The sequence below is a fragment of the Podarcis liolepis genome (genome assembly GCF_965112155.1).
Source record: "Podarcis liolepis genome assembly, chromosome: Z".
Lineage (NCBI taxonomy): Eukaryota > Metazoa > Chordata > Lepidosauria > Squamata > Lacertidae > Podarcis > Podarcis liolepis.
In genome coordinates this window covers 46,596,288-46,623,467 of record NC_139570.1, presented here as the reverse complement: position 1 = coordinate 46,623,467, position 27,180 = coordinate 46,596,288, and the positions used below count along the sequence as shown (strand labels likewise).

The window sequence follows — 27,180 nt, the reverse complement described above, 5'->3', positions numbered from 1 at the left end:
GTTTGCCAGGCTCAGGGGTTTTCAACCTTTTTGAGTCTATGGCTCCCTTGACCAACTACATTCTTTCTGCAGCACCCTTGTGGGGCTCAGGAGCCCAGTTATGTTATCCCTTGCCTGCAGAGTTGGCAGCCCCGGAACCCTTTTTGAACACCCTCCCTTGTGGAGTGTTCCCTCAGCCTCCTCTCCTCTCCACTCTCCTTGGGAGTTCTCTAGGCAGCCACTGCATCCCACCCTGGCCTCTGAGATACTCTTCACCCCAAAGAGAGGCACCTCCTCACACAGCTCCACATGGATCTGGGAACATGATGTCCCCAACCTTAACAGCCTGATGGAGACTGGCCAAAGGTTAATATGAGACCACCATCTTACTTTGGAGGCAGCAGTAGTAGCAGCAGATGCTGCTGGGCCCACATGGTGGAAAGGCTCCCCTTCGGTGCCAGCCACTCAGCTCCCAGGCAGGGAAAAAGGCCAGTACAGCGCCTGTCTGCCTGCCTGCCTGCCTGGCCTCCCACTTGTCCGTCCATTCCCAACAGCAAGGGCTGGTGGACTGGCTGGCTGGCGTCCCTCACCCACTTGCTTGCTTACTCCGAGGTCACCTCAGCTCCTGGCAACCAGCATCCCCTGACCAGCCCCAGAGGTACCATTTGCCTCCAGAGCTTGTAGCCAGGGCTGCTACAATAAACAGCCGTCCAGCCTTTGGGAGGCGGAGACATGAGAGGGCATCAGAGAAGGGAGGGAAGGAAAGAGGGACAGAGGACAGTGTTGCCCATGGCACCCCAACCATCATGAAAAGCACCCAAGGGTGCCATGGCACACTGGTTGAAAACCACTGGCCTAGCTAGTTGGGGTGTCGCCCCGGTTCTGTTGAAGGTCAAATAAATGCACCACCACCTCCTTCATTCTCTTTGATTCAGGCGGATGACTAGGGCAGCTTGGAAGAGCCCTCACACAAATGTTTGTGCATGTGTGCAGTGTTAGAGGCCTGACTGGAAGGTTCACAGTCCACCGCTGCTACATGGGAGACAGATTGAAGAAAAGGAAATATAAATTGGCCCTGCTCTATATCTAGGAATGGCTAGGAACTAGGTGGAGTCAGATCTAAAAAAAAAAGTATAGACTCGCGCATGCTGGCCAGTTTCTGATTTGACATGAAATGTTCGTTTTGGGCTTCTTAAAGGTAAAGGTAAAGGGACCCCTGGCCATTAGGTCCAGTCGTGGCCGACTCTGGGGTTGCGGCGCTCATCTTGCTTTATTGGCCGAGCGAGCCGGCGTACAGCTTCGGGTCATGTGGCCAGCATGACTAAGCCGCTTCTGGCAAACCAGAGCAGCACACAGAAACGCCATTTACCTTCCCGCCGGAGCGGTACCTATTTATATACTTGCACTTTGATGTGCTTTCGAACTGCTAGGTTGGCAGGAGCAGGGACCGAGCAACAGGAGCTCACCCCTTCGTGGGGATTCGAACCGCCGTCCTTCTGATCGGCAAGTTTGGGCTTCTTAGAAGTATGTAAAAGCAAGAAGTGGGTGAGGAGTGTGTGGCCCGCAATGGGTGGAATAGCTGAGAGGTGGCAAAATTCCTCTGGTGCGTTTTGGCCAAAAACCTGCTAGTTTTAATTTAGTGGGTAAAGCACAGACATTGCAAGCAGAAGGCCCTAAGTTCCAGCTCCAAAATCTCTAGAGAGGGTTGAGAGTCTCATGTCTGAAACCCTGGAGAGATGCTGCCAGTCATTGTAGACGATTGTAGGCTGGGGCTAGTGAGAGTTAGTGTCAAATAGCATTTGGTGGGCACTGGTTTGAGAAAACCCTGGTTTGGGAACTCCCACCATCTGAAGTGTGGCAGATGGCTTCTGAAAAAGCACTTTCAAAGTGGTGGTGCTCCAGATTTGGAATGTTACCATCTTCCAAAGATGCCTACCTGGTACCTACTTTGATGGCCGTTTTGGCATCAGACAGATTTTGTTTTGTTTTGTTTTCCAGGCTTTAGAAATGTTTAGTCCATTTTATCTATGCTGATAGTTTTTGCTGTTTTGGATTTGCTGCTTTTATCATGTTGTTCTTACGTTGTTGTATTTAATTCTTTGTAAGCCACCCTTGCTTGAGGGGCTGGATGGAATTCTTCTTCTTCTTCTTCATCATCATCATCATCGTTGTGACATGTATCTATCTTGTTTTCCTTAGAAACTTGATGGAGTGATTAAAGAAAAGGCCATGGAGTTTCAGACTCTTTTAAAAGATAAAGAGGATCTTCAGAAGCAGAACGAAGATTTAGAAAAGGAGAAGTGTGCTGCCCAGTCACAGCAGCCAATGATCCCAGATTTAGAGGTAGGTTTGACACTTAATTTTTTTTTTAAAAAAAGAAAAGGCTACCGGAGATTACTGGTTGGGGTTGTAAATGGTTTTAACTGGTTTTAATCTTGTATTTTTCTATTGTTGTGAAGTCAAAGTGTTGGAAGGTTACAGCATCTGCTGTGGCTGCAGAGACTGATATGGGAGAGACTTGTTTTGTTGCAGCTGGGACAAATGAAGGAGTAATGTTGTGCTACTGAAGTTGCACCATGGCATTTTTTCTCTTTGTGATCCTCCCAATGGTCATTCATCATCTGGTCACTGCTATGAATGCATGACCTGACTTCTGTTTAGTCACTGCAGTTGCCTGTAAGGAATTTCCACATGGCAGGGTTGATGTTGCCAATTTTCATGTCTCGTTTGCAGACATTTTTGTAACAGGCCTGATGCCCAAATTCACAGAGAGACCCTGACTGAAACCAGCTCCTTATAGAACATCCTTTGGGATCCTGCCATCTTCCATTCTATGAACATATCTAAGCTGCTGAGACAGGAGTGTGAACATGCTCTGAATGTGGGCTTGGAAGAGCACATCTTTGTTTGAGACTCTGTCATGTCTTCCTGATGCAGCACATCTGGAAGGCACTGAGGCATCACTTCTAGCAGTTGCAATTTGCCCACAAAGCAGTGTGCTCAACATGCAAGCCTGGTAGATCTTCACCTTGGTCATTAGCATCACATTCTCCCATACCATTTTGGAGGCATGAGCCATTGCTGTAGCTGCCATGTCAATACTCTAGCTCACTGTCAGTGAGGAGGCTGTTGGTTATGGTGGAACCCTGGTAGACAGAATTGTCTGCCACCTCAAGCATGTGGTCAGCACCACTGTTTGTAGGGAAGGCGTCTGAAGATGAGGAGTCATATTGGACAGTGCTACACATGTTCTTATGGAAGGACATGATCATCTTGTAAAGCTTTGATGGCATCCTATCTTACTGAACTGTGTGAAGAGTCCTTTTCAGCTGATGAGGTCAAAGGCCATCGTCATTTCTTTGGAGATGTACAAGGGGCAACTCTGCTCTCTGCATTTCTCCTGCAGCTGGCTCAGTGAGAAAATCATGTTGACTGTTGACCTCTCAGTTCCAAAGCTGCATTATGACTCAGGATAGACCCTGTCAGTGAGTGACTAATCTGTTGAGAACTACATGAGTGAAGGCATTCCCCACAGTACTTAGCAGGGAGATTTCATGGTAGTTCTTGCAGTCATGACAGCCACCTTTGTGCTTGTAGAGGGTCACAATGCTGGAGTTGCACATTTCTTGTGGCACAGATCCTCGTTCCCAACTCCACAATAGCAGGCTGTGGCAGTGTGTCAGGAAGGAGGAATTGAAACCAGCTTTTATCACTTCTGTTGGCATTCCAACTTGTCCTGAGGCTATACCACATGCCTGAGAGTTGGTGGCATTCTTCAGCTCATCAAGGGAGGGAGGGACATCCAGCTCTTCCAAGACAGGCAGAGTCTGGATACTGTTGATTGCTGGGTCAGAGACCATGTTTTCCCGCAAATATAGTTCTTGATAGCACTCTGCCCAATGCTTTACCTGTTTGCTGCAGTCTGTGCTGATCTTCCCAACAAGGTTTTCAGTGATGCAGCTTTCCAGACTGTTTGTCTAAAGGCTTTCTTCATGCCTTTGTACATTTTATGAATGTTGCCAAAGTCAGCAGCAAGTTGAATGCTCTGATGCAGCTTTAGCCATTAATCACTGGCACATTGTCTGGGAATCTGCTGGGCATCACCCCATGTGTGATGATCGTCCCCAACTCTGGCATTGAAATCTCCTAGCAGGAATAGGTCTTTGCAGTCTGGGGCCCTTCTGATAGGCTGGTCTAATTCCTAGGTCCTTGGTCTGTATGTCAGAGCATGTAATGGGGAGAGTAGACACTCAAGATGTTAATTTGACCAGAGGTAGTTGAGAGGTGGAGGGAAAGCAAGTGTTCTGAGTCCTTGTTTGGCGGTTCTGTTGCAGACAGATGGAGTTCCTCACTGTGAAGCCTACACTGTGAGTATGTGGCTCGTCTCCTTGCTCCCAAAAGGTGTAGTTCTTTTCTTGGAGACAGCCATTTGAAACGAGTCTGATCTCCTTCCATAAAGCAGAAACATCAATGTTGAGCTCATTTTCAGCTCATGGTCATTGATGGCCATCTTCCATGAGTCATTGACCAACAACAGGTTGGTGGACAAGCCAGGACACATGGCCCTGATATTCCAGCTTGATAGGTGCAAGAGGATTTGTTTCTTTTCTTTTTGCCAGGTGCAGAAGCTCAGTCCTCTTGCTGAGTGACACTCTGAGTGCCAGGCACCCACTGAAGCAGGTGGACTGTGGTGGGTCAGCATTTTATTCACCAGGGATTTCCTAGCTCAAGGCAGGCAGTAACTGACCAGTGAAACATGATTATGTGTTCAATTGGCCAAAGCAACATGTAGCACTTGTACCATATGCCAATCAAGTTGAGCTTACAGCTCATAACCGCTGCCTCCTGCCCCCCCCCCCCACTTCTCCCAAAGATGTCCCACAAGGCAATGAGTACTGATTTTTTCTTGGGGTTTATTCCCAAAGCCTTTCTCACAAATGAGTATAGGCACAAGGCAGGGGAGGTTTAGGACCAATCCTTTAGCGCATCATTATCCTAGATGGGCTGTCTTCCCAGGCTGATGAGCTCCATCTGCCCCTTCGGTTGGGGGAGTGGAGTATACATGTCCTTAAGGCATGTGCTGATTCCTTGGTACAGTGTGGATGTACCTTTATGTTGGTTTGTGCAGCTGTCTACATCATTGATTCAGATGAATATGAGACCTGTAGTGGGACCATGCAGCTGGCTTTACACTGAGGAAATGGCATTGCCTCTTCCAGGCCCACTTCCTGCAATTTCTGTCTAGTGGTATAAAGCACTGCAGAAGGCATCTATTTGGCTTTCTGATGGTTCAGATTACATTTGAACATCTCGCCACAACACCAAAGGCAATAAATTTGCTTGTACTTGGAGAATGCTGTCAAAGGTCTGGTTGCAGATTCCTCATAGAAGAGTGTGCAAGAGATGGGTGGAATTACAGAAAACATGTCTAGTTGTGTAACTGGTGGAAATGGCAAAGAAAAAAAGATCAGCGGTATGTTGCAAAGGAGGCATTAGGATCAATGGGATGCTGTTGAAGCTGAGACTAGAGTGACAGCCTTAAATGGGCTACTAAGGAGGAGGTGCGGAGGAGTGATTCTGCAGAAGAAGGGATTAATTAATTAATTAGCTGAAGCTAATGGAAGACATTTGGCACTGCTGAGGCCGCCAGAGCCTCAAGCAACAGTAAAGGATCTACAGGTAGAAGTAACCCTAAGCCAAGTACTTGTTCCTTCATAGGGCGTGTAACTCCATCAAGAACAGGCAACCACCCTTCTATCTTGTCTCGGGAGCCACCCACTACCAGTGCCTCGGTCTTATCTGGATTGAGCTTCAGTTTGTTGGCTCTCATACAGTTCATTTCTGAGGCAAGACACTGGTCCAGCACATCTACTGCCATAACTGCAGATGTAAAGGAGTAGAGCTGTCTGTCATCAGCATATTGCTGACAACATACTCTAAAACTCCAGATGACCCCACTCAGCTGGTTCATGTAGATGTTAAACAGCATAGGAGATAAAATTGAACCCTGAGGAACCCTACATTGAAGGTTCCACAGGGCTGAAGAGCGCTCCCCAAGCACCACACTTTGGAAACAACCATCTACAGGTGAAACTCGAAAAATTAGAATATCATGGAAAAGTTCCTTTATTACAGTAATTCAACTTAAAAGGTGAAACTAATATATGAGGTAGACTCATGACATGCAAAGCGAGATATGTCAAGCAAAAGGGGCCCAAACCAAATCCTGAGTACATATGCATGCTTCTACTTCTCAGAGGTCCAATATTGTTCTATTTGCAATCCTTGTTTTGCTGATTTCATTTAATATTCTAATTTTCTGAGATTGTTAATTTGGGGTTTTCATCAGCTGTATGCCATGATCATCACAATTATATAAAGGCTTGGCATATCTTGCTTTGCATGTCATGAGTCTATCTCATATATTAGTTTCACCTTTTAAGTTGAATTACTGAAATAAATGAACTTTTCCACAATAATTTTCTAATTTTTCAAGTTAGACAAACACAATTCTCCAGGATGGAAGAAGGACTGGCACACGGCACAGTCACCAACTGCTTGTGCTGTGTGCTCCTTACCTGGTGTCCCCACACCATACCTGCCGCTACCGTCAACCACTGTGTGATTGGGGTCCTTCTGCTCTCTCCTGCTCCTCTCTTCCTGGTGTGTTCTTTGAACTTAAATGAGGCTCACTTAACCAAAGCTCATAAAAGTCATGTTTCACTCAAGGGTTCTGCAAATACACAACTTTTGTGTCCTGTTTACTGGGTAGGATGACTTACTCTTACTTGAAAAAATGTGTGTGTGTGTGTGTGTGTGTGTGTGTGTGTGTGTGTGTGTTTCTATGTGTGTGTTTCTACGGAGTCCTTTGACCTGGACATCTTGATTGTCAGCCCTTCCCTGAATCAAAGACCCCATGGATAGCATTGCTTACAGACTAGCTGGTAAGGGCTTTATCATTGTCTGTGAAGTGGTGTGGTGTGGATCTGGACAAGGGTTGTTGTAGGATTCAGGAGCAAGCAGCAATCGCACCCTTGTCCTTTAATTTGGGGGTAGAAGTCAGGTGTACTTGCTTCACTGGTGTGCTTCCCTCACCAGATTGTAGAATGGAGGCAACAAACAACTGAAGGGTATGGGAACCCAGAGTGTTTTCAGACTGAGCTTTCACTGCTCGGGAATGGGAAGGGGTGGCGACAAGGAGAAAGACGTGAAGGAAGATATCTATATCTTGTTGGAAGGATAGGGTTTCTGTCACTGTTCTCTTCCCCAGTTGTTTGTGTGATGTGTGCATGCATTCTGACATTAACTGAAGGTCCTGCCTGCTGTCCTTTCCTCACAATCTTAAATCATGATTCTCCATTCGGAACAACCCTGTTATTGGCCTTATAGCTGGTCAAAGAAGAGATCCTTCAAGGGGTTCTTCTCCCCCCCCCCCTTTCTGGGTACCCAGCACCACACGTGTGTGTGGTAGCACATAAATACAACGTGCGTAAATGGGGAGTTGCGTGTACTTGTAACACAAGGACACAGGCCATGCAAACAAGCTGTTTAGCACAAATACAAGCCACATGGTAGATTCTATGACACATAACAAGCACAAAAATATTTTGCTGCTCCATTATAATTTGCACTGTGCTTGTGACCTTTTTAATGTTTAGAGACATTAATGTCTTAGAGACATTGTGTGCATTCGGGGCAGGGATAAGTCCCATGCATAGAGCTGGAGTACTTAAATTGCTGTAGCTCTAGAATTATAGGCAATGCACCAAAGTTTATTCATGTGGCCAGAGCTTTGCACCTGATGTTTTCCTAGGTTGGAAGTTGATGTACTTTGTTGTCATTGCAGTGATGCAGATGTGCTGGAGTGATTGAAATTGATGCAGCCTGCCAGTTGTTGTTGAGTCATCTCAACTGTTCAAACTTATGTGGGTGATTTTTTCTCCCCTTCTGAGCATGCCCTGTCTTTCAAAATTGCCATGAACACATTGCACTCAGCCTCTCAGAAGTGATTGATGTTGGGAAAGTTCTTGTCAGGGTTGACTTCCTTAGGCAAGGCAGGTCTGTTTCTGTAAATGAGATTGGTCCCTTCCCCCTATCTACACATTTGAAACATTCCCAAATTCTTCTTTGTGTACACTGGCTAAGAATATATCTTATTGTTAGTTTTATAGAGCACCACCTACATCAGGGATGGGGAACTTTGGCCCTCCAAGTGCTCAGCTCCAACTCCCATCTGTCTTCACATTCATCATACTAGCTTGGGCTGATGGGAGTTGTAGTTCAGCAACACATGGACTGATTTATGAGCACAGTGCTTCATGAAGTAGTAGCATTCAGGCCTCTGCCCTGTGGGACTTACAATCTCTCACTCATCACAGGGGAGGGAAATGGAGGCAGGGGTGAAAAGGGAAGGATTCCACTGTCCAATTCTTCATACCATAGCTTAAAGAAGAAGTGGAGATTTCCCAGTGGAATTGGGGGGTGCATGGTGGCCTGCTCCTGTGAACACATATAGTGATGTGCACCTTTCATCAACACGCTACTATTTTTATGGGAGATCCTTCCTCTCCCTTCTGAGGTTATAGCCCTCCCTGTGGTAAACAGTGTGGGGCATGGACTTTCAAATGATTAGAAGGGCATGTTGCAGCTCCTTGTGATGTAGTTCCTTCTCCCACTTCAAATTATTTTGAATTGTGAAATAACACCAACAAGATCAAATGTTAAAAACCAATTAAACATTTAAAATGCATATGTGTTTCTGTGTTGTATTTGTGCTATCGCTACGACAGCTGCTTCTCAGCATTCCACTTGTCACTTAGGAGCAAGGCCATCTGCAATCAATCCCCCAGGTAGAGTGTCCTGATTTTACTACAAAGAAATGATGACCCAGTGGGGTGATCCTCGTTTAGTGCCACATATTTCAGGATGACTCCATCAGGGCAGAAATCCGCTGTCAATGGCAACCTCTATATAAGTAAGCTTCTCTTCTGGAAACCAGATGCAGTTAAGGCAGAGTTGTTCTTCATGGGTGGACCTAGCTAGCCAACCTTCTAGCTCCTCCATATGACTGCTCTTTTCCAGGTGCATCAGAAAAAGGCTGGGGGCACTAACATTCCCAGCCAACAATGTTAAAAAGCCAGAGTACATGCTCAGGATCTCTTAAGATATAAGGCATCACCCAAGTGTATTCATGATTTGAAATCTGCATTTTTGTTTAAGAATATGTTCTGGGCCAGGGTGGGGGCATGGAGGATGGTTTGATACTAACAAGAATTTCAAGATTATGAAAATTCGACATAACACTATTTTATCTCCTTTCTAAAAGGCTGAATGTTAAATGGGATCTCAGGAGACTATGTAAAACTATTGGTGCTGCATCTCTCCCCAGAATGGCATGTAAACAACAGAGGGTTTCTTAAATGAAATCTACTTTTTGACATAGACATATTTCTTCTTTTCCTTCCCAGACACCCCCTAATCTAGAAGAAATTGATCACTGTGACAGTATGTGTTTGTCAGAAGTTGGGGAAACACAAGTAGTTGTGAATAAACATGGTATGTTTATCGTTTTAGTATACTGGATAAAGTCATGAAGCCAACCCAACTTGGCTAGGGGTTCAAAACATCATCCTATTTGTCCATGGTGGCCTGCTGTGATCGTAAAGGGGTTACATGCCCTCTCGGCAGGTCATGGTAGCCCTCAGAGGCTGGATGTCATGTGATATCATCAATCAAACTCTAAGGGACCAGTCAAACCATGGGGTGGCCTTAAGCATTTGACAGGAGATAGTACTCTTGTTCTACTCATGTTTACTCAGAAGAAAGTTATAGTGAGCTCAATGGGGCTTATCCTTTATCAGGTTTGTTTTGGATCAACTAAGGGGTTATACCATGTGAGACTTAAAAGTGTAGTTAGCAGTGAAATCCAAAAAGTAAGGTACATTGAATTCAATGGAATTGACTCCCAGAGACATGTATTTAGAATTGCAGCCTCAGCATTTTAAAGCAGTTAGCAGGATTAATTCTTTGAGCAGTGCTCTACATTCACCACAGGCCTCTTAAACTGATCCAGCTCCCATCTTTGGCGATCACTTGTAGCGAGTAAGATTATCTTCCATGAAAATGGTCTTAACAATGTGTCCATGGTGACTGTGAAGGCCACTTCTGGATCTGCACATCCTTCCACAGTGGTGACATAGATTTCTAGGTGGGAGTTGATGACAGTGAGGATTTGCCAAATGTGCCTTCCTCTGAGCTCCTTTCTTCCTTTCGTCCTGAGTTCATGCTTCTTCAAAGTCCATGACACCTTTGGTAGAGACTGTTCTTCAATTGGAGTTCTCGCAGGCCAGTGCTTCCTAGTTGTTGGTACATTTTTAAAGATTTTCCTTGAGAGCGTCTTTAAACCTCTTGTGTTGTTCACTGGGGTTGCACTTTCCATTCTTAAGTTGGGAATAAAGTAGTTGCTTTGGAAGACAGGAACCAGGCATCCAAACAACGTGACCAGTCCAATGAAGTTGATTCTGAAGAATCATTGCTTTGGCACATACCAGGCTGACCATTAATCAGAGATGCTGAGAGGTGCCTGGAAGGCACTTCTGTTCTAGGCAACAGTTTACATTGTTGAACTGCTCTGATAACCAAGGATACCTGGTGGTTGAACAAACTGACAAGCAGTCAACCCATGGAGCATGCTTTTCTCCTGTCTAGATTGCTTTCAGGTCCGAGTTGCTGTTCCTGTTAGGAGTCTTGTAAGGAATCTCCAGATAGCAAGTCTTTACTTCTCTACTTGTTTTGTATGTCAGGGTGTCGAATGCTTCATTAATTGTTTCTGTATTATAACCTGTGTTGGCTATGTATCTGCCTTATTCTTTGTAATTCATTGGGGAACTCAGTGGAATAACTCATGCCTTCCATAGAAGAGATTGTAATCATATGCAGAGAAGAATACAATATTGCTCCTAATGGCCTCTTCGCTGTTGATTTGTCAGAAGCTTTTCAAATATAAAGATGTGGTTGTGTAAATTCAGTGACGAATAAGAAAGGAGCCAGAAGCCACCTGTTTAATGCTTTCTATGTGTAATCAGTGGATTCAGACAAATGGCTGAAATATAAGTGCTGACAGTAAAACAGCAAAGCCACCACAAGTGAATTTAGCATGTCTGTCTGTTGTCACGGGTGATTGGCGCTAGTGCTCGTTTTCTGTGATGTGTCTTAAGCATTCAAACAGTTATAGTGTCAGAATATTCATCTTCTTCACCCCCTCCACTACCATATTCTTAACTAAACAAAGATACCGCACCGTTGATCCATCCTGTCTATCTAGCTACCATCCAATTTCCCCTCTACCCTTTCCAGACTCTTAGAACTGGGTGAGGAACTTGTGCTGGTGTTGGACTCCAACTCCCATTAGTCACAGACAGCATGATAAAGGGTCAGATATAATGGGAGTTGTGGTCCAGCAACACCTAAGAGAACCACAGGTTCCCCATCCCTGTCATAGAATTAGGAGTGCCACCACTGTGAAGGTTCACTTCTGAGAAGAACCACCTGTTGCATCTGGTATGACAGACTTGCTGGGAGGAATGAGCCTGATAAAAATCTTAACCTATGGGCAGACATATCTGGAGGCAGGTGGTCCTTCCTGTGACTACATGTCACAGAGTGCTGTTAAAGGTCAGAAGCAGTACTTTGAACCAAGCATGGAAATTATGCAGGAGACTATGTAGTTGATAAGACAATGAGAACTAGCAAGAGGAGGTTCTGAGAGGCTTTCTGGATAACACAGTAGGAAGGAAGGCAAGCAAGCTAAGTCAAGGTTAATTATCGTCTAGATGAGAGAAGGTCACAGCATGAAACCCCTGCAAAAGTGTGCACAACCTGAAGCTTTGGAAACTTAAGTAGATGAAGAATTAAGCAGGCCACCTGTAATGATGATGTGGCACACAGAATGATAACATATCCAGTTCCCTGTTCAGTGCCCTTTGGCAAATGGAACACTTTGCATGTAGGGCAGTTGAAATAATTCCCACTGTGGAGTTTGTTTTAACATACAGTGGTGCCCCGCAAGACGAATGCCTCGCAAGACAAAAAACTCGCTAGACGAAAGGGTTTTTCGGTTTTGCGTTGCTTCACTAGACAAATTTCCCTATGGGCTTGCTTCGCAAGACGAAAACGTCTTGCGCTTTTTTCTTAAAGCCGCTTGAAGAGGCGCAGTTGCGACGGACCGTGCTTCGCAAGACGAAAAACATCGCAAGACGAAAAGACTCGCGGAACGAATTATTTTCGTCTTACGAGGCACCACTGTATCTGGGATATGCTCTTTAATAATTCCAAACATGCATCATACAAACCTTGTGATTATTTTCCCTCATCTGGGCTGCGGTGGGGGAACAGTGTTATTTCAGATGTATAAGGTGGTGGTAGTCTCTGCCACTTGCTAACTTAATGAAGACATCTGACACATGCTTTGCCGGTGGTGTCAGCTGAGTGACATGGGGGGGGGGGGAGAAGAGAGAGAGAAAAGGGAATGTGTCTTCTAGTGTCTTAGTAGGAAAATGGATTCTTTAAACACTCAGGTGGATGCATTTATTTTACTTACTTACTTATTTAAATTATTGAGAACCTACACACCCCGTTTCTGTCCTTTAGGATCTCCAACAACAGAAAACAACCACATAAAATCAAGTAGATAGCAGTGCCCTAGAAACTGCAGTTATTCAGGAATTTCAACAAAGCTAAAGTAGGGCATCAGGAGGTGGGTTGTGGGGGCAGCTAATGGTCATTTATCTCAAAAGCCCTCTGAAAGAGCAGGATCTTAACCTGCTGTCTGAACCCCATTAAGGAAGGAGTCAGGTAAGTCTCCCCGATAAGAAAGTTCCACAAGATAAGCACCACAACCAAGGAAGTCTTGTCTCATTTCACCACTCACTACATGTCAGATGTCTGACTCATCAGACATTGGGAACATTAGCCACTTTAAGCTGAGGAAACTGTTCTTGGGTACTTCTTGTTTTGAAAAAAACGTTTCTGCCTCTGCTATTCATTCTATGACTGGTTCTTAATTTGCTGGCAAGCACTCTTCCAGGGTATTTTTACTTAAGAATAATTGGTATGTATTTCTGTTTTTTAAATTAGAAAACAAAGGAATCTGAATTTGCAGGAATAATGGAAGGTCTACAGAAAGAGCGTGACATTTTTTCAGCTCTAATAAAGTCCCTGCAAGATACCAATAGGTGAGTGTCAAATTTTGCCTTTGAATACAAACAATGATGTGTGGTCACTCATCAGATCAGTGGGATGTCATCCATTTGCAACAGCCCAGAGTTCTGGTAATAAGGAGGAATCTTACACCCTTATATTAAAGTACTTTGAGACCAAGTAGCTCCAGTGGTATTCTGTACCCACTGAAACTTAAGATGGGCTGCACTAGAGGCACAATTAGGTTCCTTCTTTTCATTATATTTTGTTTTCTTTGTTCTCTTCCACCTCCAGCATGGCTGCAAAAAAATTGGAAGTTTTTACTTCCGTTTTAGATTAACTACAGCTTCCCATGTTGTCTGAACCTGATCAACTGTGCTCTGTCTAAACTGTGGTTTATTGAAACATGCCAGCTCCAAGCCATAGTTTAATAATCTGGCTTGTTTTAATAAATTATGGTTAAGATTAACCACAGTTTTAGGGTTTGGGATGTATTGCTAAACCATGTAAATCTAAAATGAAAACAGATGTTTCCAATCATCTCATGGTCACAATGGAGAGGAGGTGTCTGATCCTGAGGCTTACTGTAACTCCTTATGTAACTCATCCTATGCAGTGAAATATGAAAATGCAGAAAATTGGTGTTTTCATGGTACCTGTACAGTGGTACCTCGGGTTAAGTACTTAATTCGTTCCGGAGGTCCGTTCTTAATCTGAAACTGTTCTTAACCTGAAGCACCACTTTAGCTAATGAGGCCTCCTGCTGCCGCCGCACCGCCAGAGCCCGATTTCTGTTCTTATCCTGAAGCAAAGTTCTTAACCTGAAGCACTATTTCTGGGTTAGCAGAGTCTATAACCTGAAGCGTGTGTAACCTGAAGCGTATGTAACCCAAGGTACCACTGTATGTCCACTGCAGCCTCAACTTCCTCCTTGCTCCCTGGCCCACCAGGTGGAGAGGAAGGGCCACCTGTGGAGAAGTGACCCCCCCCATCCGAGGGAATCTTGACCCCCCCCACCTGATAGCAATTGACCCGCCTACCTGAGGGGAAAGTGACCCCCCACTTGAGGGAAGGTGATCCCCCCACCTGAGGAGAAGGTGACACTCCACCTGAGGAGAAATGACCCTGCCACAGCGACAGCACTAACTTGCTGTCAGCTAGGTCCCAGAAGGAATGACCTTCATTACAGTTAAGCGTTTTAGGCAAAGCCAGTGACCTTTTTTCTTTTTTTAAAAAAATCCAACAATACTTAATTCTTGGGTTTTTTATTATTATTAATTTTGCTCCTACTTTTGCCAGCTTCTTCCGTTTGGATGCCAGAAACCAGGCACTGATTGCCTCTAAACAGCAAAAGAGCTGAGCCTCTTTCTAATGCTGAAATGGAGAAATTGTAGCCCTGCAGAAGTTGCTGGATTCTCAGCTGTCATCAGCCCCAGCCAGAATGGCCAGTGGTCAAGAATGATGGGAACTATAAGCTGGCAGCATCCAGAGAGCCATAGGTTCCTGTGGTATAGACAATGCTGAGCAGGCCTGGACCAGGGTGGAGAACCGGTAGCCCTGAAGAAGTTGTTGGACACAAGCTCCCATCAGCCCCAGCCAGCATAGTCAATGACTGGGGATGATGGGAGTTGTAAGACCAATAACTTCAGGAGGGCAATTAGTTCTCTACCCCTGTCCTATTAAAAGTATTCCGTATGAGGTAGGGCAGGTGCAGTTGGAGTTTTAAGGAGCACCTATTGTGGTTTACATAGTTTTTTTTAATGTGTTTTTATTATCTTTATTTTTTGGTTGGGAGAGCTGAGCATTTATTAGTGTTAAATGAATCCTTTCTCCTTTGAATATTTCTCTTTCTATTTCCCTATTTCTTAGACTGACTTAAAAAGCAACCTTAGCATTGGCATTCACAGATTCTTACTTTTCACTCTACCTAGAGAAGGCAGGGAAAAGTTTTACGTACTCAGGTCTTTTAACATCCTGCCTCTGGCCAGCAGCATGTTCCCCTTCTTATTTTAACCATGCAAATGTGATCCAATTTGCTTGCCATGTCATCATCCCCAACAACCTTTACTTTTGAGAACCAGCTCCATCCTTGGATGCTTTGCCTGTGTCGCAATTGATATTAAAATAAGCTACATTTATATTAATATGTGGAGATTTTCCACACATACAGACACCCTTGAGTGTGGAAGTCATGAGTTCAGTGGAAGATGTGTGAGATAAAATAAATCTAATATCTGTGACAGAGGAGTTGCTCATAGACGCAGAACAACAGGGTGTGTTGTGCCAAATGTACTTCAGTCTGATTTTTTCTGCGGGAGGGAGAAATGAGCTTGAAGTTGGCCCATTAAGTGTGCCTTGAAGGTTCTGAAAGATGCCAGAATGTAGATGAGCAAGGGTTTCTATTCCTTTCGTCTTATGTAAAGATTTTTTTTTTTTTAATGCTGTGCATCGAGATGAGAGGATTGCATGCTTTCAAGAGAGTTTAGTTCTTTCTGCTTTGGAGTGAATTCTTTTATCGGAACCTTGATGTATAAAAGATGCCAGAGGTTCACAAGCAAATGACCCCAACTGTTTGATGAACCTTGAGTGATGCCTCCTTACAACTTCAGCATACTGATTTTTTTTACTTTTGAATTTTATTTTAGCATAAATAACCTTCAAGAAGAGTTGCACAACATTTCTGTGTTGCGTAAGCAACTAGAAGATGACATCTTAGCTAACTGGAATTTGCGGAGAGGGCTGGAAAGTCAAATCAAAGCTAACAGAAGAGAAGGTAAGGAAGAATATGTGGCAAAGCATCTTTCAGCATCATAGAACTGGTAGAGTTGGAAGGGACCACAAGGGTCATTTAGTTAAACCCCCTGCAATGCTGGAATCTCAGCTACAGCATCCATGACAGATGGCTCATTCGAAGCAGCTAATTATGAACCACAGCAGGGATGGGGAACATTTTCAGAGCAAGGGCCACATTCCAAGCAACCTTCTTGACTCCATACGTCAGTGGTGGGTGGGTCCAGATGCAAAAGTGGACAGAGTAATGAATATAAATTGTACGTTTTGTACACTAGGCTAGTTTCTGCATACACACACTCACACACCCTTTTCTATAATCCACCAGACAAGCAAGGGACACTATCAGAGTTCACAGACGCATTCCAACCAGCCAAAAACACTCAGGTGTGCAGTAGGGCCAGTGAGGGGTATGGCAGGTGGGGAAAGTTTTGAGGGCCAGGTAGACCATGAAAGCCACATTTTGCCCTGAACTAGGTTTATCTGTCCCTGGTATAAAATGCGGGACATCTGCTAAGTCACTATACCTCCTTCCCAGCTGATTTGGATTTCAAATAAGTTGATTACAACAGGTCTTTTTCTACAAATTGTTTAGTTAAATAGCACAAACCATTCTTTCTATTCAGTTCCCGCAGTCTGTTGCACCAAAACCAAAAAATATATATTTTGCACTGTTATTAACCTGGCGTTTCCCCCCAAGACCTCTGGTTTCTCTCTTTCTTTCTCTCTCTCCCTCTCCCTCTATCCTTCCTGTCACACCTTTACTTTGCACTTGCTCCAAATTATTAAATATGCAAATTATGATTCTGCATTAGATTCACAATGCATACTGATCACTAGTAAAAAATCTAATACGTCTAAAATGTCAAAAAGTTACAAAGGAATGTGAGGGTAAAAATTATTTCAATTAAAGGGAATGCTTTGGGACAGAAGTAAGTAGCAACAATTTCCTCCCGTTTTAGCAGGCTGTTACACTAACATTTTTCATTACTGTTGTTATGTACCACCTAAACATGTACTAAGCACTTAGTTTTTAATCATTCGCAAACAACTTCATGCCTAGTAGGGTTTATAATCTAAAATTTAAGAAGTGTAAGGCTTGTAATACAGTGTTGCCACCTTATCAGACAGTGTAAAGTAATGGATTCAGACCTGATCTTTGCATGATGCAGAGCGAGGTGGTAGACTTCTGGCTGAATATAAATGCTTCCTTGCATTTAAAAACACATACACCAACCAGTTTGCTTCAAGTGAAAAGCTAGCTCAGGTTCTAGCATAGTTTTTTCTTTGTTGTGCTTCTTTCCTACCTAAAAGGATCTTGTTCTGTAGGGCGACCAATCATTATTGGGGTTTCCACAGTTGAGCGCTTCAGTCCATTCTTCCACTTCAGGGTAGCCAGTTCATTCTGCTACATGCATACATGCATAAAGGCTTTGAAATGGCAGCCCAGTTACCACTTACATAGTGAGTGTACACCAGGAGTCAGCAAACTTTTTCAGCAGGGGGCTGGTCCACCGTCCCTCAGACCTTATGGGGGGCCAGACTATATTTTGAAAAAAATTAAAACGAACGAATTCCTATGCCCCACAAATAACCCAGAGATGCATTTTAAGTAAAAGGACACATTCTACTCATGTAAAAAGACGCTGATTCCCGGACTGTCTGCAGGCCAAATTTAGAAGGCGTTTGGGCTGGATCTGGCCCCCGGCCCTTAGCTTACCTACCGATGGTGTACACAGTCCATTTATTCTTATGTAGGGACATAGGTTGTCTTACACTGAGCCAGATCATTCAGTATCCATCTAATTCAGTATTGTTTACACTGACTGGCAGTGGTTCTACAAGGCTTCAGGAAGTGGTCTCTTCCCAGCCCTACCGAGAGATGCCAGGGACTGAAACAGTTCTTCAGCATACAAAGTGTGTGTGCTGCCATTGAGCTACAGTCTACCCAATATTCTAGGCTAGGACACCACAGGGTTACAAGTAAGACTTTGCAAGAGGGCAAACTAGTTTCAGGACCCTGGCCAGCTCCTTGTGGAATGAGGATTAGAGGCTGGATACAATAAACCTGCTTCACCTGGAACTGGGTGTGGGACACAGCTGTGGGCAGTTGGGCTGAGGAATTTATTAATCTATCATCCAAAACTGGTTTGAAATCCACATCATGATAACCGTTTCAAAATATTTGACCTGGCAATATATCACGTATTATGATGTTAGAAAAACCATGAAGCCAGTGCTTTTCTCGTGATTCCTGCAGTTTGCCTGAGTTCTCTGCTTCCTGCAGTGGGCAACAATCCTCAGAGCAGTTTCAGACAAAAGCAGCCCACTGGGAACTTTCCTTAGTAATATAGATGGTGACGCCATGAGCTTCTTGCTTTAAGGTGCCAGGCTGGTAAATGGTTGAGGGAGATGCAGGTCTGAGCCTGCCCTGTTGTTTAAGCCTCTTCCCTCCCTCCCTACCCCCCCCTGTCTCCCACCTGTTTCTCTCTTGTCAATGCTCTTTGTTTCTCATCTTCTGCATGTTTGTGTGTTTGCCTGTGTCCCCCCCCCATTATGTTCCCCATTTTCTCCTTACCCTTGAACTCTCCCCAATTATTTTCTCTCCCCTTTGCTTTCTCACACATTTGTTTCCCCAGCCCTATACTTCCTCACGTGCTGCTTCTTTCTTTTTCTTCTCTGCTGTCCACCAAGTCCCACTGGCAGAAAAACGGGGGGAAGTGTTTTTATTTTCATTTTCTGGTGCTTACATTGTTGTTTCCCCCTAAATTAGCTTCCCTCCATATTACAAAGGAAGGGTTTTTCTTTTTTAAAGAACTTACCTCTTTGCTTGCTTGCCCTCGCTGCCTCCCTTTGATAAAAAGTGAGAGATTGGTGGGCTGAGGGCTTGGGGGGGGTTGAGGCTTCTGCATCACAATAGGGGGAAATGGAAGGGGGAGATTTAACTGGCCACCTTATGCTGAAATAGGAGGTTGGATAGTTGTGAGGTGAGAATGATGGGGTGTTTGTTAGTAAGCAGTGCACCCTACTGAATTCAATGCGGCTTATGCCCAGGGAGGTAGAAATTCATTTAGTTGAACTCATTGGGGCTTACTCATGCATTTGGCCCTCTGAGTGGAGAAGCAGATGCAACTTGACACTTGTAAATTACTTAAATTATTCTTCGATTAGTTGAAGATAGATTAAGTTGTTTAATAAATTTTTGTTCTGTAAAATTTTATCTATTCTTTCTAGTTTGGCCTGGTTTATAAAAGAAATGCAATTTTTCCTGGCAAATTTTTTAAAATACATTTTTGTTCTGTTAAATTTTATCCATTCTTTCTAGTTTGTAGTTCTAGCTATACTTCTGCAACTTTAATTTAAGAGAAAATATGCTAATTAAAATGTGCTAATTAAAAAATTATCTGTACTATAAAATAACAGTTGTAACAATATGTTTAAAAAATTGTCAGTTTTAGACCCCTAGGTAGTATCAGTTGCCAGGACATTACCTCGTTCACCTATACATAGTTCCATCCTTATTTCAGACATTGTGATATATTGGTATAGTACATTGCTTAGCTGGTGATATATCATATTGTTGAAAACCAGATATTGCCCAGCTCTAGTAGAGAGCCTGAGGATGTAACATCCACCTTGGACCGGCCCATAAAAAGCAAGTCTAGAGTGAGAGACTGGCGTGATGTCTGCTGTTTCCAGGAAGTCTTTTCATTGTGAGACTTTTATGGGTGAGCAGGACCCTGCATGAGAACCTGGAGGCTGAGGAGGAGGGTTTGTCAGCAGGAAAATGAATTCATATTGATTTGGTATTGATATTGATGTTGGTATTGGACCCCTCTGAAAACATCAAAGTCTGTCAGTTGACTACTTTGCTGCATCATGGTAGACAGAAACAGTCATGTATATTATGTACGTCAAAAAATATCTACCCACTAAGGCATCTCAGAATCTGCAGCATGCATGGCTGAGTTCTGAGCCCTGGACAAAATATGTTTGCATCGTTCCCCCATAATTCTGTCCCTTTGAACTGTTCATAGAATCATAGAATCACTGAGTTGGAAGGGACCCTGAGGATCATCTAGTCCAACCCCCTGCAATGCAGGAATATGCAGCTCTCCCATATGGGGATCGAACCTGCAACTTCGGCATTATCAGCACAATGCGCTAACCAACTGAGCTATCCTCAGGATATTAGAAATCCCTGCAGAACACTCATTCCCACTGCTGATTTCTGAGATTTCCTGAAGTAATGCCCTTACAACATTCAGCCTTCTGTTTTAGTCATAAGGACTAACAACTTGATTTTGTAAGAAACTGCTGAATCCCACACCTGGTTTCATATTATATGCACTTTTAGGACATGCACAAAATCACAGAGTATGTAGATGTGACAGCAGTAAGAAGGGAGTAGAGATCTGCAAATAATGGTACACTCATTCCATTGAATGGGTACTTCAGTTACAAAATATATTGGTGGTTTTTCGAGGCCAGAGCAGGAAACTCCAATGCAATTATATAGATTAAGCTATCTTCTTCTTCTTTTTTTAAAAATAGAGGAAACCATATCTTCTTGGGGAGAACAGACGTCTTACATGAGCATTTGTTTAAGAGACCAGGGTGGTTTGGAGTTGCAGTTGGACCAGCTGTCTCATGATGAGCTTAAGAGAAAGGTATTGTTTTCCTGTTCCTTTACAGTTGTCCAGTATTTCTTGGGCATGCCAGCCTGCTTCTTTGTTTGGAACTCTGATGTGGGTGATTTTTGGAGGATTGGGTCCAGGGAGGACTTGCATGATCTATAAATGTACAAGAAGCAGTTGCAGATTCCAGGCAACAGGACAGACTAATCTGTCCATAATTCCTGACTGGAGCTGATGGGAATTGTAGTCCAAAACATCTGGGGAACACCAGGGTGGGAAAGGCTACTGTAAGTAATATGCACTGTGCCCTGCCAAGCCACAAACATGCTGTGCCACTAAATGCAGTTTCCGAATACTTTTCAAAGGTATCCCAACACAGAGCACCTTCCAGTAATCCATATGAGAGCTTACAGTGCACAATACGTCTGTTTTTCTTTAGAATGCTGCAAGATCCATGGGAGTTATTGAAATAAGAATTGTTCTTTCTCTGCATACCAAGGACCATTGCTCACACCCTGTGGTTGTTATGATTACAGATCAGAACCACATTGTGTACCTATTAAGAACTGTAATGAGTTTACCTATTACAACTGTAATGTATTTTTTCTTCAGAAGTGCCATTGCCCTCAGGTCCTTATTGCAAGCCTGCCATGGGCATCTTCTGTAGTTATTATTGTCATTAGCTATTTTGGAATATTTATTGGTTTGGTGGTATGTCTTATGCTTGTTAAACAATTCATTTTAAATGCATCCAAAATTACTGATTTAAAATAATTATTATTTAATTGTTAATTTAATATTGTATGTTGTATATTGTATTATTTTAATTATGGTTATTGTATATTTGTCTTTGGGCTATTCTGTTGTTAACTGCTTTGAGTAGAATTTTGTAGAAAATGTGGCAACAACAGCCAGCCACCATCCCCATCATCAGCTGGTTGGCTGCAGTGAGAAATAGATGTTTGACTAGATGGGCCAGTGGTCCGATCCAATAGGCTCTTCTCATGTACTCAGATTCTTAACTCCCTGTCATGGGTTTCTTGGGGTATACACTCAGTGGGGGGGGGGGGGAGGATGCATACACACTTCAAACATGAACAATTTCAACTGGCAGGCAATGCACACCTACAGTGTATCTTTTAAGAAATTGGTTGTTGAAATCATGATGTATGAAGCAGTCTGAAGAATGTTAAGAGCTTCCAAAGTCTCTAAAGGCTTCCTTTTGCTTTTTCAGGTTGCTGAACTCCTCTCAGTCGTGAAGGAGCTGCATTTGGCAAATCAAAACCTAAAAAAAAGTCAACTTGAAATCTCCACATTGAACATTGTGGCAAAGGAAAGTCAGGATACTCTAGACCAGAGTGAGGTGAGACTTAGTTTCCTGGTGCTGCTAAAGCTGGTGGAAGTGCAGCTTTATTTTTAAACATGATTTCTAGATACAGTAGTACCTCGGGTTAAGAACTTCCATAGAGCTTGGTTTCCACCCCATCTCTTACTGTTCAGCATCTACATGAAACCATTAAGTGAAGTCAACTTGGGATTTAGAGTGTGGTGTTAGCACTAATTCAATGACCCCAAATTCTGGTTCATCTCATGTAAGACAGTTGAGATGATACAGAGGCTCAAATGGCTTGGTGGAGTGGAAGGTATTTGGGCATTGAGGAGTCCAATCGCTTGATAGAGCTGAGGTTGAGGGCTGCAGTCTTGGGTTCTCAGTTCTTAAGCTTGAGAGCCCTTTGTTACTGGGTTCAGATTGAGTGCCTCCATAGTCACCTCATTCTTGGTATCTGTGTCCAGGGTCCTGCAACATTCTTAATGCATTATTGGCGTGGCACTGGACCCCACATAGCCTGATACTGTTTGTGTGTGTGTGTGTGTGTGTGCGTGTGTGTGTGTGTGTGTGTGTGTGTGTGTGTGTTTTTAAAAGGGACTCTGTTAACTTCTGGTTATAAGCATACTGGAGGTTTCTGAGTGTCTCCCCGCATTTTTGTCTTGAACTGAGACCCTCAATACTGGATCTGGGTTTTTACAAGGTGGCTGTTTCTTAAAGTAGAGGCGTTGCTTTGGGAGAGATGTTTGCTGCAATTTGCACTGCTCTCCTCAAGGGGGTGCTGTTCCCCTGCAACTGTCAACAGAAAACCACAACAGTGGCATTTATATAACACTTTTGAGTTTTTTCAAAGTGGTCCACATATATTATCTAATTCTACTCCTTAAAAAGAATCCTGTAAGTCTGGCCAGGATTTTGTGTGTATGGTTTTTTTTTACACATTTTTTAATCCAGTTTTTCTCAAAAACAATGAAGCTTGCAGCCAAGAAAAACCAAGTAATAAGAACACAAAGGGATTAAGTAATGCCCCAAGTTATTAATTAATAATAAAGATAAATAAAGACTATACAAATTTCAGCAACCACACCTCAGTCAAAAATCCAAGCAGATGGAGCGGGAGGAACAAAAACCAGCTTTCATGAAAATGAAAGACCCTAAAGCCTTCTCAAAGAGCCAGGTCTTAACCCTATGTGGTTGGACTTGATGGGCCTCCCTGAGGAGGCCATTCTGTGGAACTGGCATGGCAACTGAAAAAGCTCCAGTACTACTGGATACCTAGTAAACTTAACTGAGAAAAGTATTTTTATTTTTTTTAGTTTTATTTCTCAGCTTTCTACCCCACCCCTCATCATAAATCATAAATAATCTCAGGGCGACTAACAGCAGTTTAAAATACAATAGAATTGGGGCAGGGAACCTTTTTGGATATGCTGGGGGGTTGAATCTGGGGCCTTCTGCATGCAAAGCAGATACTTTTACCTCTGAGTTGTGGCCCTCCCCTGAATACACAAGTACTTCTGCTACACCAGGGATGATAAAATCTCAGGACCGGGGACCCATTGTGACCCTTCAGGCTTCACTGCCCTTGGAATTTCCCCAAGGCCTTTCCATATGTCACACTCCTGCAGGCACAGCTTTGAACCCTGAGTGTCATTGAGCTCTGAGAATGCCAGTGGCTTGCAGGCAAGGTAGAGGCATTCTCAGAGTAAATGGCCACATTTGAGCCAGAAACAAATATTCAAGGAGGGCGCAAGGAAGGGTCAGTAGGTTGTGTGGCCTGGGGAGAGTCCTAAAGTCCAGCCAGAGAGTCCTGGTAGGCTGCATTTGGTCCCTGAGCCTGAGGTTCCCATTAGGATAAAACTATGCAATGGTAAGAGCATGATGTAGTGGTTAGAGTGTTTGACTAGGACCTGAGAGACCAGGGTTTAAAACACTGCCCAGCCATGAAACTCACTAGGTGATCTTGGGTTAATCACAATCCCTCAGCCTAACCTACCTCACAGGGTTGTAACAAATATAAAATGGGGAAGAAGAGAAACATGTATACCACCTTGAGGTCATTGGAGGAAAGGTGGGATATATATACACACTGTTCAATAGTGCCTGTAGCGCCTGTCTCGGGAGATTGTGGACTCTCCTTTGCCATCTAGCCTCTGCTTAAATGCCTTCAGCAATCTGTCAGGGATGCTGTCGTTGCAATGCAGATCTGGCATTGTTGATGCAGATGGTCACCAAGATTGCTTCCAGGTCTGTGAGTCTACAATTCAGTAGGGGACCATGGAGCAAGGCCTCAGAAGTTGCATGGAGCTTGCAAAAGAGTAGAGATAGGGGAAAGACAGATCTTAAGGTAGACAGAGTAAATGGTTTTCAAATGGGGTTAGACAGATTCTTGGATAAATTTATCAACAGCTATTAGTTCCTGGTAGCTAAATGCAACCTTCAAATTCACAAGCAGTTTGTCTATGAATACCAATTATGGGCTGGGGGGAGGCAGCAGCGGATGATAGTAGCCTTCATGCCCTGATGGAGGACTGTAGAGGCATCTGACTGGTTGCTCTTGAAAAAATGATGTTGGCCAAGTGTTCTCCACCACTCATTTCAGTCTGTTCTAATCTGATATCTAAAGGTAAACGTAAAGGGACCCCAACCGTTAGGTCCAGTCGTGACCGACTCTGGAGTTGCGCCGCTCATCTCGCTTTATTGGCTGAGGGAGCCGGCGTACAGCTTCCGGGTCATGTGGCCAGCATGACTAAGCCGCTTCTGGCGAACTAGAGCAGCGCATGGAAACGGCGTGTACCTTCCCGCCGGAGCGGTACCTATTTATCTACTTGCACTTTGACGTGCTTTTGAACTGCTAGGTTGGCAGGAGCAGGGACCGAGCAACGGGAGCTCACCCCGTCACAGGGATTTGAACTGCCGACCTTCTGATCGGCAAGCCCTAGGCTCTGTGGTTTAACCCACAGCACCACTCGCGTCCCTATTCTGATATCTAATATGGCCTTAATCCCAGAATCTGCATGTTAAATTGTTGTTTGGGGGGAATATTGGCTGAAAACTTGTTTTCCTCTCCCCCTCCACCCCCCCCCCAATGTTACACAGTGGTATCACAGTTCTGGCACTAGTGTGCAAAACAATCCTATTTCTTCTTGAAGAGTAGCACACACACACAAATATATGTATGTATTTTTATATTTAATCTCTGTCCTGGACATTTGATAGCCCTATATCTTTTAGCAAAATAAGAGAAACTGGAAAAGGAGAAAACTGACAGCCCTTCAGGTGCTTACACGGCTTTCTCCAAGCTAAGCATCCCAGTTCCATCAACGTTTCTCCACAGGACTGCACTTTTGACCCTCTTCATTGACTTTTTCTGAAGTCATTTGTCTAAATCCTTGAAATGCAGTGCCCAGAACTGAAAACATACACATTCCTGGGTTATACATATCCTGTAGGCAGTTTTTTGTAGGAGTTTTGGGGGGTATTTTCATAGGGAAGGAAGGCTTAATGCCCTTCCCCTGTTCTGCAGCACAACAGTGTTGATCCAGATCTCTACCCTTGCTTCCTCAAGGTGCTATGAACACCTTTAGAAACAGCAGGGGAATGTATTTGGGGGTCTCCATCATCACATCTAATTTGGCCCTCAGCTTTGTACAGCATTGAGTGTGCCACCCACATTGAATAAATATTAGAATACTGAATTGGTCAAATTCTTGGTAGTGGGGCTTATTTTAACGTATTGGAATCTGCTTCATTTGGTGCTGCCGTGGGATTTGTTCATTCCTCTCAACCAGCACATGATGCCCATCAAGATATAACTCTCTGAGCCCAGGACTTTCTCTTGGCTGTTTTAAAAAATGTATCATTTTTTCTTTCTGTGAAGACAGCAGAAACACAATCCTGCTAAGCCCCGCTGTAGAGTCTTCCTAAGTCATGTCTCCCTTGGGTTGCCACAGCTCTGAGCTGTATGGGGTGCCTTCGGGCTCCAAAAGAGAGATAAAAAAAGGTTGTTTTTCTGCTGTCCTCTGAACATCTGCTTTCAGATGTGCTGAGTCCTGCCTCTGGGACTCATGGGATCTTTGCAAACCAAGCATATCAACTATTCATTTAGGAAAAAACACATTCTCAAGGTTTTTCATTGCCATGGGATGATTTGAAAGAGGAAGCTTTATCCTTCATAGACCTTCTCCTGGCCTTGAGCCACATATTTTACATTTTAAAAAAAAATTGGTCAAGCATTAAAAGTCTCTTCCTTGGGGTACAGCAATTTCTCCATCACTCAGAAGCTAACACTTGAAGTCTTGAATGCAGCTCTATGCTTGCTTGCTTCTTTGGTGGCCTTTTAAAGTAGATCAACACAATTTTAGTAACTTGGTGCTGGTTGGGAAGGAGCTCTTGGTGACTGTATGCTTTCTTGTATCAAGTTTCAGAGGCAGTACGCTTCAGAAGACCATTTGCTGGTGGTGGGGAGGTCTCTTGCCTTCATGTCCTTAAGTGCATAAGAGCCCTGCTGGATTAAGCCAACTGTCAGGCCACTGTTTATACACTTGGAGTTTTATCCAGTGTTAGTTCTTCTCCAGGAAGACCCATTGGAATCAATGGACATGACTAACCCGGAAGTGACCATCAGGTCCACTAATTCCAGAAGGTCTACTCTGAATAAAACTTAGTTGGATATAATCCTTGATGCTTTTTTACTCTCTTAGGTAATATATGAAGCTAGCCTTAAGAAAGAGCAATCTGAGGTCTTAATAAAATATTTTTCTTTTCAGTAAACTGTTTATCACATGACCCAAATCTCCCATTGGCTCTTAATAGTGGGGCACCAAGGTCCTGGCACCCAGGCCTTCTCATTTGTCCTTTCAGGCTGTTTTGGTGCAGCCATGCCTATATATGATTTTACCTGTGAGGTAGGTAAAAACACAGCTGTTGCTTGCAAGCACTGCTAATCAGCTGTTTGTCCATTTGGGCAAAAGCAGTTCATGCACAATCATTATTATGTCAGGTGATTGACAAGTGAGTGCTCCCCATTGCCACTAGAAATGTGAAGTCCTGAGGGGAAAGATGGGAAAATGGAAGAAAACTAACCCCTCATTTCCCTCCAACCCCTTTTTGCCCCATCCAACTGAAAAATGTTGGACTATGAAGTATTTTATTTTGGAATGAATGATGAATAAAATGTTTAAGATAATACATTCATATTTTTACAGCTCCAAAGTGAGGACTAAAAACTATGTAATAGGAAGACTTTTA

At 43.6% G+C, this 27,180-nt stretch overlaps 1 protein-coding gene across 6 annotated transcripts in view; it reads left to right on the top strand.

Moving 5' to 3' along the window:
- CDK5RAP2 (CDK5 regulatory subunit associated protein 2) overlaps positions 1 to 27,180 on the top strand; it is a 138,048-nt gene that overhangs the window by 42,539 nt on the left and 68,329 nt on the right. For all 6 annotated transcript variants that reach the window (XM_083485685.1, XM_083485682.1, XM_083485684.1 and 3 more), the window contains exons 14-18: positions 2,179 to 2,322; positions 13,114 to 13,211; positions 15,822 to 15,949; positions 20,521 to 20,636; positions 21,838 to 21,966. In XM_083485685.1, the coding sequence (XP_083341811.1) occupies positions 2,179 to 2,322; positions 13,114 to 13,211; positions 15,822 to 15,949; positions 20,521 to 20,636; positions 21,838 to 21,966 (615 nt within the window). The remainder of the gene's footprint in view (positions 1 to 2,178; positions 2,323 to 13,113; positions 13,212 to 15,821; positions 15,950 to 20,520; positions 20,637 to 21,837; positions 21,967 to 27,180) is intronic.